The sequence below is a fragment of the Podarcis cretensis genome, assembly GCF_951804945.1.
Source record: "Podarcis cretensis genome assembly, chromosome: 14".
Classification (NCBI taxonomy): domain Eukaryota; kingdom Metazoa; phylum Chordata; class Lepidosauria; order Squamata; family Lacertidae; genus Podarcis; species Podarcis cretensis.
In genome coordinates this window covers 46,702,637-46,719,147 of record NC_137183.1, presented here as the reverse complement: position 1 = coordinate 46,719,147, position 16,511 = coordinate 46,702,637, and the positions used below count along the sequence as shown (strand labels likewise).

The 16,511-nt window shown below is 48.3% G+C and overlaps 1 protein-coding gene across 1 annotated transcript in view; it reads right to left on the bottom strand.

Annotated features, from left to right (window-relative positions):
- Nucleotides 1-3,653: 3,653 nt before the first annotated feature.
- TXNDC11 (thioredoxin domain containing 11) overlaps nt 3,654-16,511 on the bottom strand; it is a 40,619-nt gene continuing 27,761 nt past the window's right edge. Inside the window, exons 8-12 of the mRNA XM_079953728.1 lie at nt 14,368-15,127; nt 12,131-12,279; nt 11,560-11,669; nt 8,051-8,131; nt 3,654-4,596 (exon numbers count right to left, since the gene is read on the bottom strand). Of these exons, the coding sequence (XP_079809854.1) occupies nt 3,951-4,596; nt 8,051-8,131; nt 11,560-11,669; nt 12,131-12,279; nt 14,368-15,127 (1,746 nt within the window). The 3' untranslated portion in view covers nt 3,654-3,950. The remainder of the gene's footprint in view (nt 4,597-8,050; nt 8,132-11,559; nt 11,670-12,130; nt 12,280-14,367; nt 15,128-16,511) is intronic.

Sequence of the window (16,511 nt, the reverse complement as noted above, 5' to 3'; positions counted from 1 at the left end):
TAGACAGCAGAAGGCAGGTCCCAGAGAGGGGTGGCAGCTGGCATCCCACACTTGAGAGAAGAGGGAGATTTGCAGGCCTCTTGTAAACCTCCCTGCTTGCCTTCCTTGGAAACGTGTCGCTCACCAGGGAGGAAAACGCAAGGCTGGAGCAGGCTGCAGTAGGGGAGCCAGCTGCAAAGGCCTGTTGCGGTGCTCACTACAGAGTCTTTTGGCTACTGCTGCACCCAAATAATTGTGCTATCAGCTTCCAGCAAATAGTGTCACCCTTTCCCCCATGGGGCTCCTGGTTTCTGGTCTACAGAGAGACTGGCAGCAGCTCTCCACTCTTATCAGCCCTTCCTGGAGCCTCCCAGGCTGCCATCTTGTGTTATATAGTCCTCTGTTCCTTTGGTCCAGTTGATTCCACCAGTTTTTGTTCCCCTTCTAGAATTTGTTGCCAGCTGTGTTGCTTAGCAGTAGGAGAGGGCTGCTGCAGGCATGTCGGGGAGAAGGAGAATAGGCAAGCAAGGGTGGGGGACGGCGCTTCCTGGACCAGCTCCTCTGATTTTAGGCAACAGGTGCTTGGGCAGCCCAGGGTGTGATCCAAAGTGGCTCGAGCAGAGGCCAACAGTCTCATTTCCAGCAGGCCTGCACTATTCCCTCATTCATAGGACTCTCTTAGCTGCTTCTCGCCTGGGACAAGCTAACCGAGAGAGTAGTATGGTGGACGCTCGGGTTGTGAACGTGATCCGTGCGGGATGCACATTCGCAACCCGCAGCGGCGCGTCTGTGCACGCACAGGTTGCGATTCGGCGCTTCTGCGCATGCACAACCGCTGAAACCCGGAAGTAACCCATTCTGGTACTTCCGGGTTTGGGTGGGTCTGTAACCCGAAAAAACGCAACCTGCAGCGTCTGTAACCCGAGGTATGACTGTAATGGTTCTGAATGCCAGCTGCTGGGAACTGCAGGAGAAAAGAGTACTCTTGTGCTCGGATCCTCCTTGCGGGCCTCTGCTTGGCCACTGTGAGTACAGGATGCTGGACTTATTTGGGCCATTGGCCTGAACCAGTAGGCTCTTGTGTTACTCAAGTGCTTCCATTGCCAGATCCCCTCCCAGTTTCTGCTAAGTGTGCCAGCTGCCCTTCTGAACATTTAAGCAAACGTGTAGAATCGGGGCACTGTTCTTGAACGCGGCTCTCCCTTGTCCTCCCTGCCCAGATCAATGATTGGTCAACAGGTGTATATTTTGTGAGTCCAATGCACGGCTGATGCCACACTAGGATTAGTGAAGCGAGCGCTGCTCAGCTGACACTGCAAAGGTGGAAGAGCATGAGACTCTTAATATCTGGGCTATGGGTTCGAGCCCCACATTGGGCAAAAGATTCCTGCATCGCGGGGGGGGGGGGTTGGACTGGATGATCTTTGGAGTCCCTTCGAACGCCACAATTCTATGTAGAAGAGTAACAAGGCAGGACCCAGCTCTGGTGACATTTTGTGCTCACTAGAACAGGGTTTCCAAAACTCCACACCCCTCCGGACCACTTGAAAACTGCTGGTTTTGGTGGACAGCTTAATGATTTTCTTGCCTGTTGCAGCAATTGCAGTGCGCTGCACTAGATGTTTTCCTAATTGCATTAGTGCTTTTATTTCTTGCACCGTATATTATCGCATTACAATTGACGTTCCGTTGAATTAAAACTGTGGTGCAATAAAATACAATGTGAGAAATATATATATAAAAATGCAACAGAAATTCAGTTTGGACTATTTAATGCAGACCTGGTGCAGGTTGCTGGTGGGTCTGTGGGAAGCCTTGAAGGGAGAGTTCCTGATTCACACACCTCTGCTTTTAATGAAGGAGGACCTTGCGTAAGGGAGTTGGGACTTTCTGTACCCAAAGCCTTGGGAAGTCAAGCTAGACAGACCAGTAGAACATGGGAAGGGCTGCTGGAAGATGTTTTTGAGTGTCTCTCTTTTTCCTAAGTCACCTTGGAGCCATGGGGCAGTCACGCCCTTTGAGATTGGCAGCAGAGGCCACCTTGGGGGCATGGCTGGACATTTCTGTTTCAGTTCTTATTTGTTGCATTTAAATCCCTTTTTCTCCACAGAGCTTGGGGTGGTCCTCCATAGCTCTTCTGCTCCTCATTTAATTCCCCACAACAACCCTGTGAGGTAGGTTAGGCTGAGAGAGTGGCCCAAGGTTTCACCCAGCAAGCTTCATGGCCAAGTGGGGATTCGAACCCTGGTCTTCCAGGTCACAGTCCAACACTCTAACCACTGTACTACCACTGGCTTGCATCCTCTTCAGTCCTGTACCTGAGAGCTTCTCAGAATTATTTGCCCAGATGTTTTAGGTATGTGTTTGTCCTGGGGCTGATGGTTTTAAGCTGGCTTTTGGTCCCTGCTGCTGGCATCCCATCTGCTTTGTTGCCTCTTTTAATTTGTACTTTTACTTTAACATTTTTGTGAACAGCTGGAGGAAGTTAATACCCCCCAATATAGAAAAATGTCAAAGAAAGTGCAAAAGCAGCTCTGCTTCAAGACGCTGAAGGTCCATTTAATCCAGATTCCTGTCCCCAAGAATGGCCCCACCGGGTGTCTGCAAGAAATCTCACAAGCGGAGCGCGGACACCCCTTTTCCCCTCGTTGCCCCCCAACAACTGGTCACTGCTGGTGCCATTTAGCACCCATGACTAATAGCCACTGCCTTCTCTCCATGCATTTTTCTTGTTGCCCCTTTAAAGCCACACTCGTACCTTGGAAGTCGAACAGGTTCCCGAATGTTTTGGCTCCCAAATGTTGCAAACCCGGAAGTGACACTTCTGGTTTGTGAACTATTTTTGGAAGCCAAACATCTGATGGGGTTTCCGATTGGCTGCAGGAGCTTCCGGCAGCCAATCGGAAGCCGTGCTTTGGTTTTCAAATGTTTTCTAAGTTGAACGGACTTCCGGAACGGATTCCGTTCGACTTCCAGGGTACGACTGTATAAGGTTGTGGCCATCACCACTCCTTCAGGCTGCAAATGCGACTTAGGGTCTTCTGCGAGGCAGCATTAACATATATACACAGGTCCTGGTAAGCAGGGAGAAAGAAGGCTCCATCAACTTTGGGATCATATGCATGCTTGGAGCTTTGCAGACTCTGTTCCCAAAACCCAGGGTTGCTTAGAAAACCACTGCTTTTATACCAGATCTGTGAGTCAAGCAACAGGAAATTTAGAACAGCACAAGTTGTAAGAACCCTCCTCCCCAAATGATATGTAAGTTGCTAACATCTCCAAACCAGAAAACAGGTTTCGAGGAGGAGGTTGAGCTAGTTTTCTTTTCTGCCATTTATTTTTCAAGATCTCAATGGACTGTGTATTAAGGGCAATTGTGTTTTTGTTTTAAACGTCAGTAAAATTATCAAATCCAAAAGCTCAGAAAAGGGGCAGGGGGATGCCCCCCCTTTTTTGTAAAGTTGAATTTGCAGTGAAGGGGGGAATTGCATGCACTTTTTTAATCCTGTCAATTCTACAAACGAAAGTAGCAAAGGCGACCAATTTGGAAATTACCCAGGAAGCAGAAATCATAATTAATTTGAACTGTGGAGATAAACCTGATGCAGCCAAAAAGGGGCTCTGGCTTGTAACTAAGGACAGCAGGGAGTAGAAGAGGAGCTTTTGCACTGCCATCCTCCAACCAAATCGTTTTAATTTAGGTTAAATTGATACAAAAGCTATCAAATTAGTGCAATTGTAAAGTGCTAAGAGTCAGTCCCCAGACTGTTGTCAACATCGCAGGCTTCGTCTATCTGGTTCAGTGACTCATTATAAAAATATCCTTTGATTTTTATTTAGTCCAGCCCCCCACCCCCCACAAAAGTCTTTACAATGAAATTTCAATAAAGTTTCCATAAAGATGTTCTCAGTTGAGACTAAACTTGATTTGCGTGGGGATCCCTCTGTGTGTGTGTCTTGCTTTACAAAAGCTATTCTGTCCAGTTTTCTTTGCTGTGCTCAGGAGCTATTCTGCCCTCGATCGTGTTGGCGTTCTGCTCTGCTTCGTGGAAAGTGTCTGGAGCTGGTTCAGCAGCCAAGCCAGCTTCTTCTACCTCCTCGTCCTTGGGAAGGCTGAACTCCGGCTCGGTTTTGGTCCCCAGTTCTCTTTCCACTGAAGCCACCAGCACTTTGAGTAGCGTGTTCTCGGTGAGGAGGTTTTCGGAGGCGTCGGCCAGCTCTTGCAGCTTCTCAGCCATGTCTTCCAGCTCCCGGGTCTTCTGCTCGTACAGCCCCTGCAAATGTTCGCGCTGGCTCTGCAGGGCCCCATGCTGCTTCCTCAGGATGCGTGTCTCCTGCTGGAGCCTCTGCCCCTCCCTCCTGGCTTCGGAGAGCTGGCCTTGGAGCTGAGCCTGTGCCTGGTGGAGGGCCTGGATCTCTGCTCGCAGCTTCTCCACCTCCCTCTGCAAGTGGGAGATGTGGCCTTGCTGCAGCATCGCCTCCCGCCGAAGGCAACCTTTGAGGCAGGGCTCCGGGCCGGATGCAGGGGAGGGCTGGCTGGAGTGGCAGAGGATGAATTTGAGGAGGTTGGGAAGGGTGACCGGGAATTCCGCAGGGAACTTCACACTTTGCTCCTTCCTGGGAAAAGTTGATAAAGAGAAATGGGTGAGATCTGCTACAAGGAAAGGGGCACATGGTTTGAACACCAGGTTCCATCTGTGGCACTTCCAGTATAAAAATTAGGCTCTGGGAACTCGTGTGCTGCTGTGGTTGGCTCTGGGGTGGTGGAATTGTTGATGGCAACAGTCCACCTCCCAAAGGGAGAGGTTGCAAAACAAGGGTTGCTTTAAAAGAAACCACAAGCTGATCCTCCCCTTTGCCCTCAAAATGGTTCTTCCTGTGTGGAAGGGCCATTTTAGTTCAGATGTAACAGTGAGTTACAAGTCTGAGATATCCACATACCAGGGAGGAGGGTATAACACTAACAGGAGAGTTGCTGGAGGAACTGCAACTAGATAAAATACGTAAGAAGCTCTCAGTGCTTCCAGCTGGGCAGGAGAAACTCCCTGCCCTGCTATGGAAGCCGCATCCTAGGATACGATTTTGGAAGAGGTGTTCCTAGTGCGGTATTGTGCATGTTTATAAGCACTGGGATCCAAGAGGGAGATAAAAGTTGTGTGGCTCAAACATGCCACAACAGGAGCCTCTGGAAAATAGAGCTGGAATCGCCTTACCAAGAAGTCCACATACACCAAAACATTTTTCTAGATGGCTCACTTATCCACAGACACCTGTTTCAGATGTGCTGAGAAGCCCTTGCTTGATTGCTTCGTGGGGTTTCACATGGCAGGCAACCTGGCGCACCGTCTCTTGTGCAATCATGCCAAGCTGGTTCCTCTGGGTGTTCTGGACTACAGTTCCCTTCAGCCGTGCTGGCTGGGGCTGAGGGGAGCTGTAGCCCGAAGGGGGACCAGCTTGGCAGTGCAATAAACTGGTATTTCCTTTAGAACTCTGTGATAGATACTAAACTTAAGACAGCTTAATCAAATTGCCTGCAGCATCTGCCCAGGCAGTTTCCATCCCAGAAGCAAGAAGGGCAAGAAATACTGGCTGTGCTCAGGCTGGCTTGTGAAATCTTGCTTGTGAAAAAGCTGCTGCAGGCTGCTGCTCCCCCCCTCTTGCCTTGCCCTGCTCTGCTCCCATGCAATGAGAGGCTGGCAAGCTGAGGATCTTGGCCCTGACAAGTACAGCCAGCGGCTTTTGCCCTGGCTTGAAGACGTCCCAGTTGCAGCTTTATGGGTCACCTACTGTGAGCTTTGTTTTTCCTACAGGATTGAACTTCCCTTGACTCTGCAACCAGAGCGGGAAGAGAGAGAAAAACAAAGCAGGCGCAAGAACATAAAACACGTCCACGAAAGCAGCTGCGTGAACTTTGGACAAGCACGGTCCAAGCTGCACATCTGTTGAATCCCACATATACATTATATATGTATATGTCCCCAGCCCAGAGTGGCTGGGGAAACTCAGCCAGATGGGCGGAGTATAAATAATAAATTATTAGTATTATATTATTATATCCCTCTGGCAACATCAAACTTCCCTGTGGAAATGAAATGAAATGAAAATGTTCCTAATCGGCACAATGCTAGATTTGCAGAAGCGCACACTGACTCCATTACTACAGACAACACAGAACGGACCTCTGGGGCTGTATATGAGCAATAGCAAATGACATTGTCAGCTGCATCTTAGATGCAAGACACGAACTACCACTAAGAAGCTGGGGGTGGGGGAATCCAAAACAACTGCAGGCACAGACAAGGGGACCTGTGGCTAACTGCATTCTTTCTCTTCCAAGGCAATAAAAGCAAAAATAAATAAATAGATTAATTAATTTGTCACTGAACTAGAGTCAGCATTCCCAGCCCCCCTCGAGCACTCCAGATTACAGAGCAGAGAAGGGCACACGAGAAGCATGTCTATTTTTGCACGCGGAACAAGGGGATAGCAGCAGGGTTTTGATCCTGCCACTGAAACTCTGCGGCCTTTGCTCAGAATTCCTCCGGGAAAAATAAAAATAGCAGCTAAAAGGCTGAGATCCCTGCTTCAGACCTCTCCTCTGCTATGACAAGGTATCCTCAGGCAGCTGCTGAGTCTCTGACTCGGCTCCACCCCCTGGGCAGAGCGACAAGAAGATAATACTGACCTACTTTGCAAGGGTGGTTGTGGTGATAAGGCTGTCTGGAATAAGGTCAACAGAGCTTTCTGAAATCTTCGTGGCTGAGCGCCAGGAGGAAAGCGGCGGTGATAATGGAAATGGAGCCACCTCAATTAGACTGGTTTGTTGCACGTTTCAGGTTATGTATCGCAGGAATTTAAATGGGACGCAGGTGGCGCTGTGGGTTAAAGCCTCAGCGCCTAGGACTTGCCGATCGAAAGGTCGGCGGTTCGAATCCCTGCGGCGGGGTGCGCTCCCGCTGCTCGGTCCCAGCGCCTGCCAACCTAGCAGTTCGAAAGCACCTCCGGGTGCAAGTAGATAAATAGGGACCGCTTACCAGCGGGAAGGTAAACGGCGTTTCCGTGTGCAGCTCTGGCTCGCCAGAGCAGCGATGTCACGCTGGCCACGTGACCCGGAAGTGTCTCCGGACAGCGCTGGCCCCTGGCCTCTTGAGTGAGATGGGCGCACAACCCCAGAGTCTGTCAAGACTGGCCCGTACGGGCAGGGGTACCTTTACCTTTACCTTTACCTATCGCAGGAATTTAAGCCCAGCCTTTGCAAATGATTGCTTTCTGGTAGAGGCCTACATGGACTGAGCTCGGTGCTTTGTTTTTCCATTCAGCAAGGACTTCTAAACAGGATCTGCTGAGAACTGGCACGAGGCCCGCCTCCCTGAATGGAAAGTTAACACAGCATGCCCGTGGAAAGCCAAGAGAAGCCTTGACCGCTCTATTCTTTTTACAGCTGGGGTGGTTTGGGGCGGGGGATGCATTCTGTGCCCCATGGGATGCATGCAGGCCTAATTTTTGAAAGCCCTTTGCAAGTGATTGGTTCAGACGAGTGGTGGCTGGTGCCCGTTGGGCGGAAGGCAGAGACATCAACAACAGGTGGAGCCAATGAAAGGCAGAGTCAACTAATTCTTGTTGTCCGCTCAGCTACCTCCCTGCTGAGTTCTACAAGGGGAACTCTGAAGAGGAAGAGGAAGCTGGCAGGCAATGGCAACCCCTTGGCAGCCTCCACTGGCAAGCCACTGGTCAGGGTGGAGAGAGGAGGAGGAGGAGAGAAGAGTGTGTCCCTGCTTTAAGGCTATTGTCAATACAGTGGTACCTCGGTTTAATAACTTAATTTGTTCTGGAGGTCCATTCTTAACCTGAAACTGTTCTTAGCCTGAAGCACCACTTTAGCTAATGGGGCCTCCCACTGCCGCAGTGCGATTTCTGTTCTTATCCTGAAGCAAAGTTCTTAGCCCGAGGTACTATTTCTGGGTTAGCGGAGTCTGTAACCTGAAGCGTCTGTAACCCGAGGTACCACTGTATAGATGATGCATTTTAACCTCAAAACACAGAAGAAAGAACCAGAAAGGGGGAAATTTACCGATCATGAGGGAAAAACAGAATGCTGGGTAGGCGGTCGGTCATGAATTCCCAGGGAAGGTCATTCTGAGAAACATCGATCCTGTTATGAGAGCAAAACAAATACAAACACGCTGATTATAGAGGACCATAAACTCAGTGGCCGAGCACATACTTAAGCGTGAGCATCATGTTTATCACATTGTCTTCCTGCATTACCGTTTTAACGTTCTGCTCCTGCAAGGTCATCCTTCTAGCAAGTATTTCTGCAGTGCAGAGAAGGGGAAGGCTAGAAGGAGGTGCTCTCAGAACAGTGACTCATACAGAGATGCAGCAGGTGCTGCCTCCTATGAGCGGGGGCTTCGGGGCTCACCGGAACCTCTTGTCATTGATTCTATTCTTGGAAACAGAGAAGTCAACCGTGGTACGTGACCTTTGTTTTGACGGGAAGCCCCTCTCTATTGGAAAACGTCAAGATGCCCTAAGGCAGGCACCCCCAACCTGCGGCCCTCCAGATGTTTTGGCCTACAACTCCCATGATCCCTAGCTAACAGGACCAGTGGTCAGGGATGATGGGAATTGTAGTCCAAAACATCTGGAGGGCCGCAGTTTGGGGGTGCCTGCCCTAAGGCATCTCTGTGTTAATTGGTTCCAAATTTACTCCCTTGCCAACTGGTTATTAAGGATAAACGGTGCTCCATGCACCCTGAGAAGCCTTTGAAGATCTTAGGCCAGCTGCTAAGTGCCTTAAGGCGATGGTCTCTAAGGTGTATACACTTTTGCTGAATATTAAGTATGGGGATGGCTACTGGCATGGGAATCTGATCCTGGCCGCCCAGTTCCAGAAACTCAATAGTCTGGCATGTGGTCTCGGGTTTCTCTGTCAGCTACCTCAGCACTCAATAAAGGGGCTATGCTCAAACTGAGCCACCCCTGGCATTGGACACCAGGCAAGCTCATTTACATTAACTCTAAGTCCCCACTTCACTGCAGGGTATATGAAACACATGGGTTTTATCAATGGTGGATGTGTTTGGAACTCCACATTTGGCTCCACATTTTTTTCTGTACTTGGCTAATTAGACAAACGATTCTGCCTGACGTTCCTCTCCACCTTTTCTCAGGAGACATTATTCCCCAGATACTGCAAACCATTAGTAATGATATGCTTAGCAGTGGTCAGACTGGAAATTGGAAGGAAGTGGGCAATCTTTCTGTTAAAACTTGGTATGAGACAGTCTGGCAATTAGCACTTGATGATAAGCTTACTCAAGAATGCAGGGAAGCCAGGGGAGTGGCTCTGATGGATATTTTTGTTCAAACTTCGTACCTGCTCATCTGTTACACAACTCAAGGGGTGGGGAACACCCCACCCCCACCCCGGACACAACTTTCTGGAGAGGCATTCCTGCAACTTCATTGCCAGAATAGGGTGTAAATACTACACTGCACTATGGTGACATTGAAGTTTCTCTTTTTTGTTGTTTCTTTTCTTGTTTAATTATGGGTTTTCTATAAGCAGTTAATAAATCAACAAACAAAATATGGATTCAGTTCTCCTGACACACCTTACTAGTCTAAAATAACGAATATGGTACACACGGCCAACAATCATCACCAGCAGAGTCAGAAAGATATTCTTAAAGATACTGTGGAAACTACAGGAAGAGATTAAACTTCAAGCTACGAAAAGATGGAATATGCTTCCTTCAAGGGCAAGCAAAAGAGGAGGCCTGGACGCAGATGGAAAGTTTGAGAAAGCAGAAATAAATGAATAAAATAAGAGAAGAGAGAGATGGCCTTGTTATTTATCTTGGAAATAAGGTGGGTGAACAAGCAAAACTTGCCGGGTGGGGTGGGGGTTTGCAGATCATGCATTTAATTAACTGTTGAGCAGTTTCTTCAAAGGGCAGAGCTTAAAATATACATCTGTATAATCTGCCCAGCAATTGTCCTTGAGTCACACTGATGCATCACACACAGAGAGAGAGAGAGAGGAGGAGGAGGAGAAGAAGAGGAGGAGAAGAAGAGGAGGAGTTTGGATTTGATATCCCGCTTTATCACTACCCGAAGGGTCTCAAAGCGGCTCACAATCTCTTTTCCCTTCCTCCCTCACAACAAACACTCTGTGAGGTGAGTGAGGCTGAGAGACTTCAGAGAAGTGTGACTAGCCCAAGGTCACCCAGCAGCTGCATGTGGAGGAGCGGGGAAGCAAACCCGGTTCACCAGATTACGAGTCCACCGCTCTGAGTCCACTACACCACACTGAAGAGTGTGTCAAGCTACTCAGGGCTTGAAACAGAAGAATCTCAGGGCCATCCTAAATGCAAGCTCTCATTCTCGTACATGGAGAAAACTGAACCAACTAAGAGTGAATTACCAATAACCTTTTAAATATCAGAGTGATTTCATAGGGCAGGATGTATAGAATGGAAGGAAATGTGTGCAGACTGCACATGGAATAGGCCAAGCTTCACAGTGGCTGACAAAAAATGACCAAACACAGTTCAAAGTACCCAGGCAGTCTGGACTTTTTGCACCAGAAACTACTCTTCTTCCAACCCTCAATTGGAAAACCAACACCACCATCTTCCACTTAGTGATTTGTTCAAGGCCTTGGGCACATTTCTCCAAAGCTTGGTTTGTTTTCCGCTGCTCTTGGCTCTGTAACTTAGGAAGCATCTGGGTCAGGGTGACCAAAGAAACCAGGCTAAGCAAGGCTGCTGGGTTCAGGCATAATGCCAATCTGTAGTTACAACTGTGGTTTCTAAGCCAATGAAACGAGGTTTGCTGAGAAAAAACAAGCCAGCCATGGTACGTCTGCTGGGCTGCATTTGCATGTTCAAACAGACCACATCTGTCTAAGCACATCATGATGTGTGAATCAATCCAAGCACCAGCTTTTCTCATTAAACTATTGTTATTTGTGGGGCAGTTTCCTCTAGTTCAGCATCAGCATCAGCATCAGCCTCTTGTCCCCACTTGCCTGTGCCCAGTAAAAATTGTTCAGTTCTTCCCTTTTTCAAAAACTAGGGATGTTACTCAGCTTAACTGGGGTCTTGTTTATGTTTGGTTTCCAGATGAAAAGCTAGAGGAGGACAGCTGTAGAATTCTTTCTTCTCATGGATGTGTTTCATTCTGCAGTTTCGTTTTTTTGTACAGGCAGTGGCTTGGTAAACCCCCAAAAGCAGATGGGACTGATGGAGGACTTCCCTAAACCTGGAAATGGGGCTTTGTGGCTCTGCCTGGCTCCACATGCCCACTAAAGACTCACAGAATAAAACACAATCCTCTAACTTGGGCAGCTGATCAAGACATGGAAAGTGTGGTTTACACTTTGATTAAGAACACATACCAGCCTTTCCCAACCTGGTGCCCTCCAGATGCTTTGGACTAAAGCTCCTACCATCCCAGGCTGGAGCTGATGGGAATTGCAGCCTTAAACATCTGGAGGGCACCTGGTTGGGGAAGGCTGGCATACAAAGTCCCAAGAGTAACTTAATGTAATGGAAAGAAAGGAGAAAAACTCACCTCGCCACAAGGAAGTTATCAGCAGGCAGGATCCGAGCGAGCTGGATGAAGATGTGATTGAGAGACATGCAGAAGCCGCACCAAGGAGCATAGTAGACCAGCAAAATGTCCTGAGTTTGATGAAGGGAAGATTAGATGTTGTCGTTTTCTTTCACCGTGGCACCCCATCTCCCCACATTTTTGTTAACGCCATTGAGCTATGTTTACAAGGGCCCCTTTCTGGTTTTCCACTTGCGGACACAAACGCAGAAGGGAACTCCCCACTCCAACTCACAACAAAAGTTGTCAAGTTGGATGGGGGGTAAATTAACCTTTTAGGGCTCTCAGGCTACCTCTGTTGTGGACCTAGAGCGGGGGTCTGGGGCAGCTAAGCTGTGCTAAGTAAGCCTTTCTTTGCACCATGCCAGGTCAGATGAGATGGGAATTGTTTTCCAATTGCGTTTTAGGACATCGTCAAGGTGTGGCGGTTATTCCCCAGGACGTGGCCATGCCATTCAGATGAAAAACAAAGAATCAGCCACGGAGGCAGGCAGGCGGAGGCAACCGACCGCTGGAGCCTAGAGAGCCTTACCTTTTCACTCCTCAACGTGACCTCATGGAAAGTATCGGTGAAAATTTCTCTAATGACACGTTGAGATCGGATGCGGCTGGGCCTCCTGTCACCAACAAGGTGCCTTTTTAAAGGACTGTACAAAACGCTGTAGTTTTGAATGAAGGTTTCTAAAAAAAAAATAAAAGAGTCCACATTCAGGAGGTTATTTTGAGCTTCTAGGCTTGACAACACAACATGGAAGCAAGTTTTAGCTCTGAGAAGCATCTTGGCAGGATTATGTCTGTGGGCTGTTTCAGGAGGTTGCAGGAAAAAACAGAAATATCCCCCTCAACTGTTGTTAGGGTGGTGTTATATTTTGGGTTTCCACATGCATGGAATATGGCATTAGGGTGAGTACCCTCAGAATCTCAGTTTAACAATAACAACAAACCTAGGTATCTAGTCCTTAGGTTGTCGAGCAGAACATGTCCAATGCGTAGAAAAATCTAAAGAGGTCAGAAAGGTACTGAGCGCTGCACAGCACCTCCCTGAATCCATTTGCATGGATTGTTCAAATCAAGCTAGAATTCTGCTGAACTATTTTACTCAACTCGCAGGGTTCGGCTTCTTTTTGTCAAAATTCTGCTGCTGCCTCAAAAAAATCAATAGCGTGTCTTCTACTATTATCAAGCAGTTTCAAGGGGGTGGGAGCGTTAAGTGTGTGCGAGTCTCTAAGGTGAGCAGAGAACTGCATTTGATAGGAAAATCTCTTGTGTCAGAGCATGCACACGGATGTATTGCACGGCACACAGTAAGAGCAGGGGCTCCTAAAAGTCAAGCATGCCGTTGGCAATGTAAGCTGTAATTTAGGGACAGATTTCTATCCTGCCTTCCTGTCCAGGGTAGGGAACCCCACACCCCACCCCTACGAGGCATCTAGTACAATAAAAGGAAATGGTGCAACGAAACAGATTTTCTGAAAGGCAACATTTCATGTAATGTTAACAGCAGCCAAAACAGTGATGGCCAAACTTGGCCCTCCAGCTGTTTTGGGACTACAACCCCCATCATTCCTACCTAACAGGACCATTGGTCAGGGATGATGGGAATTGTAGTCCCAAAACAGCTGGAGGGCCAAGTTTGGCCATCACTGAGCCAAAATAAAACCACAAGAGAGATGGACGATAACTGCTGTGCACTGCACCAATGAGGAAAGAACTAAGTGGACCCATCACGAAGTGTCCACCCATCACGAAGTGAGATTCAGAGTAGGGTGGACAACCTGTTGGCCTCCAGATGTTGCTGGACCCTCATGATCCTTTTCAACTCTATGATTCTATAACACCAGGAGTGGGGGTGTGGATGGACAGGTTTCCCATCCCTGCCCCTGCCCTTTCCAACCCAGGTTTAGCAGGCTATATGCCTCTTTGGCTATTCAGGCAGCCTTCACAGGGTCTGCTTCACATGCCTGGCTGTTCTGAGAAATCAGAACAGCCTCGGCAGTGATGTTGGCCAAATCAAAGTTTGAAAAGAATATCCTCCAGCAGGAATGGAGGACCTCCACGTGTTGAGATTCCTGCATTGCAGGGGATTGGAGCAGATGTCAGGTGCCAATATTACCATATTTTTCCGTGTATAAGACACCCCCTGTTTTGGGGGACTCCAAATTAAGAAAATGGGAGGAGATAGTCAAGAGTTGTAGAGTTGTTAAGATTTTTTGGGGAGGATTGCCCAGACTTGTTGAGCTTTTCTTGGGGGGGGGGGGGGGTTTGCCGACAGTTGGGGAAAAGCCGCCAACCGCCCAATTGCCACCAATCAAATGCTAAAGAGCTGCTAACAATCTCCTGCTCGCGGCTGCAACCAATCACCTGTCCACCCTCTGCACTATCCGTGTATAAGATGACCCCCAATTTTTAACATACTGTAATTTTTAAAGAAAAAAACCTTGACTTATACACAGAAATATACAATACTTGCTATTCTGTGCTAGACCAAAAAACAAAAAAAGAGGTCTTTTATAGCACTTTTAACATACTTCTAAGAATCGCTGATTTCATCTTTTACTCATGGTTTTATATATCTGATGCCTTTTAAAACCGTTAAAAGCATCCTGGAATCAAATCTTGATGAGCAGTGGTGTTAAAAACGAAGTAGGAGAGGCCAAACAAAAACCATTTTAAATCTGTAGTCTAATTTCCCTGCAAACTTGTGTCGTGCGTTTAGTAACAGTGACATCTGCACCCAACCTTTGAACTAATGAGGCGGTAGTACTATACCTAGGTTAGATTTCAGCAGGGCCTGGTCCTGATCCAGGATATAGTGTGTCTCTTCCTTGAGGTCCACAATGGCAGCAAACTCCTTCACCGAAGTAGACCTTGATGCTCCCAGCCTCTCTGCATACAACCAGAAGAGATTGGAATCCAACAGGTATAGGTTCAAGGTCTTGTTAGTCCTACAACTCAGGCCGGTCACGTAAGCGTCGCAGAGGGCATTTTCCGGGATAAGACCACTCCTGTCCTCAATGTGAGGAATAGAGCTTTGGGGGTCATCGTTCCATCTCTTCCCATGGGAAGCAAGAGCCAATTCCTCGGAGCCGGCGAAGCCCAGCGGGGTCCGGCTCACTGTCCTGCAGCACGCGGTGTAGTAGCTGAAAGGGCTGTAAAAGCTGAGGAAGTTGCTGCACAAGGAATCCGTCTTGGACATCACTTGGAAAAAGGTCCGCTCCTTGAGGTAGAACGAGTCCAAGGCTGCTTCTATCTCCAAGAAGTTGCAGTGCAGGCCTCCCAGGCGGCTGGGCCGGACCCCCACAGTCTGGTTGATGCACAGCTCGCAGACGTTGTGGGTCCGGGTGATCGAGTGCCACTGGGGGGGCAGCACCACTGTGTTGCAGCAAGGGGACTTGGCGATGGAGATGGCTTCGGCCAGAGGGAGGCGGATGCCGGACGCTGAGGATGCTCCTCCTTGCAAATGCCCAGCACCCACTTCCCCTGCATGGCTTCTGTTGCAGCGCTTGTATTCCAAAGCCAATTCCGAGATCTAAGAGGAGAAAAGAAAGCCGTATGGACATTTCTCCTCATCTTACCAGGCCACCGTTATAATATCAGGAGGAGGGAGGAAACCAAAGACAATTGGCAAAGTTATCACCCTTTCCCTCTCAGTTTGTCCCTGGGAAAAACCCTGTGTGTTGCCATATTCTAGGATACACTCAAACTTCCCCAAAGCTCTATGTTATGAGCCTTGCAACCTAGAAAACACCCCATTATTCTCCCATGGCTGTGCCTTCAATATCAATATTTACAAGTCCTTGGGAAGCTTCCAAGGAATCTCAGTATTTGAAAACCACCGACTTTGAGCAATTTCTGCAACAATGCACGGTTGCTCTGCTTCAAATTTCGAGCACCACCTCAGCCCAGAAGCAGAAGGCAGGACACACTTTGGGAAGAGTAAATAGCATCAGCTGACCCAGGCAAGTGAGCTAATGTGTATATTACAGGCAAAGTTCCAGTCTTGCCCACTCCTAAAGTAGTTTTAGGGCTACTTAAATAATTAGCCACCTGCCCCATTTAAGTGTTTGTGTGTGTTTTTTTAAAGAAAGAAGGGAATATTGAATTCCAGGGCTGAGCTGAAGAACGGTCACACAGAGGACACAAAAATCTCTCTACCCTTTAGGTTACAATGCATAGTGATTTCTGTCTACTTCTCTGAGCTTGTCAGTTCCAAAGCTGTTCGATCCTACTCATATTTAAAGGTTTGTTGTTAAAAATAAAAAATACAGGCAAAAACCCAAAGAGCACCTTTAGGCATACCCAATGGGGTGTCTGCCCTGTATACACCTGAATATCAGACCACCCTTTCCATTCTGAGCGGGTGCTACCTGGGAGGAGGGCTGCTGGCGAAATGCAAGCCCCAACGAATGATGATGTGATGCCCGTCTCTTTGCTCACTCTCAATCCCATGCAAGAGGTGCTGCTGCTGTGCCACGGGCCAAGGGCTGGGTGATGCGCAAGCAGCATGTTGCCACATGCTGCTCGGTTTGAGAACGAGAAAGCAAAAGGAAGATATTGGGTGGCGTCTCTTATGGCATTTAGTTTGGCCCAGATGAAGCTGGTGCTGTGAAACAAGGAGGGATGGCAGAGCAACAATTCCAAGACGGCCTGTGCAGAGGGATGTGCAGGACCTTCTGAGCTGCGCTGGCAGAGATGCTGGAACGGAGAGTTTCTTGCCATGCGGCCGCCCGGGAAGCAAAGCTCTCCCCAAGCGAGAAGGAAAATCACAAAGCAACCCTTACTGTAAACAAATTACATAAGAGGCCCCTGAAAGCAAAAGGAAGCCGTGCAAGGCAGCTGGAGTCATCTCTGGCCAGGAGAAGCACTTGGGATTTTCAAGAACAGGATGAGGCTGGGGCAGGTTTTCTTTTTTA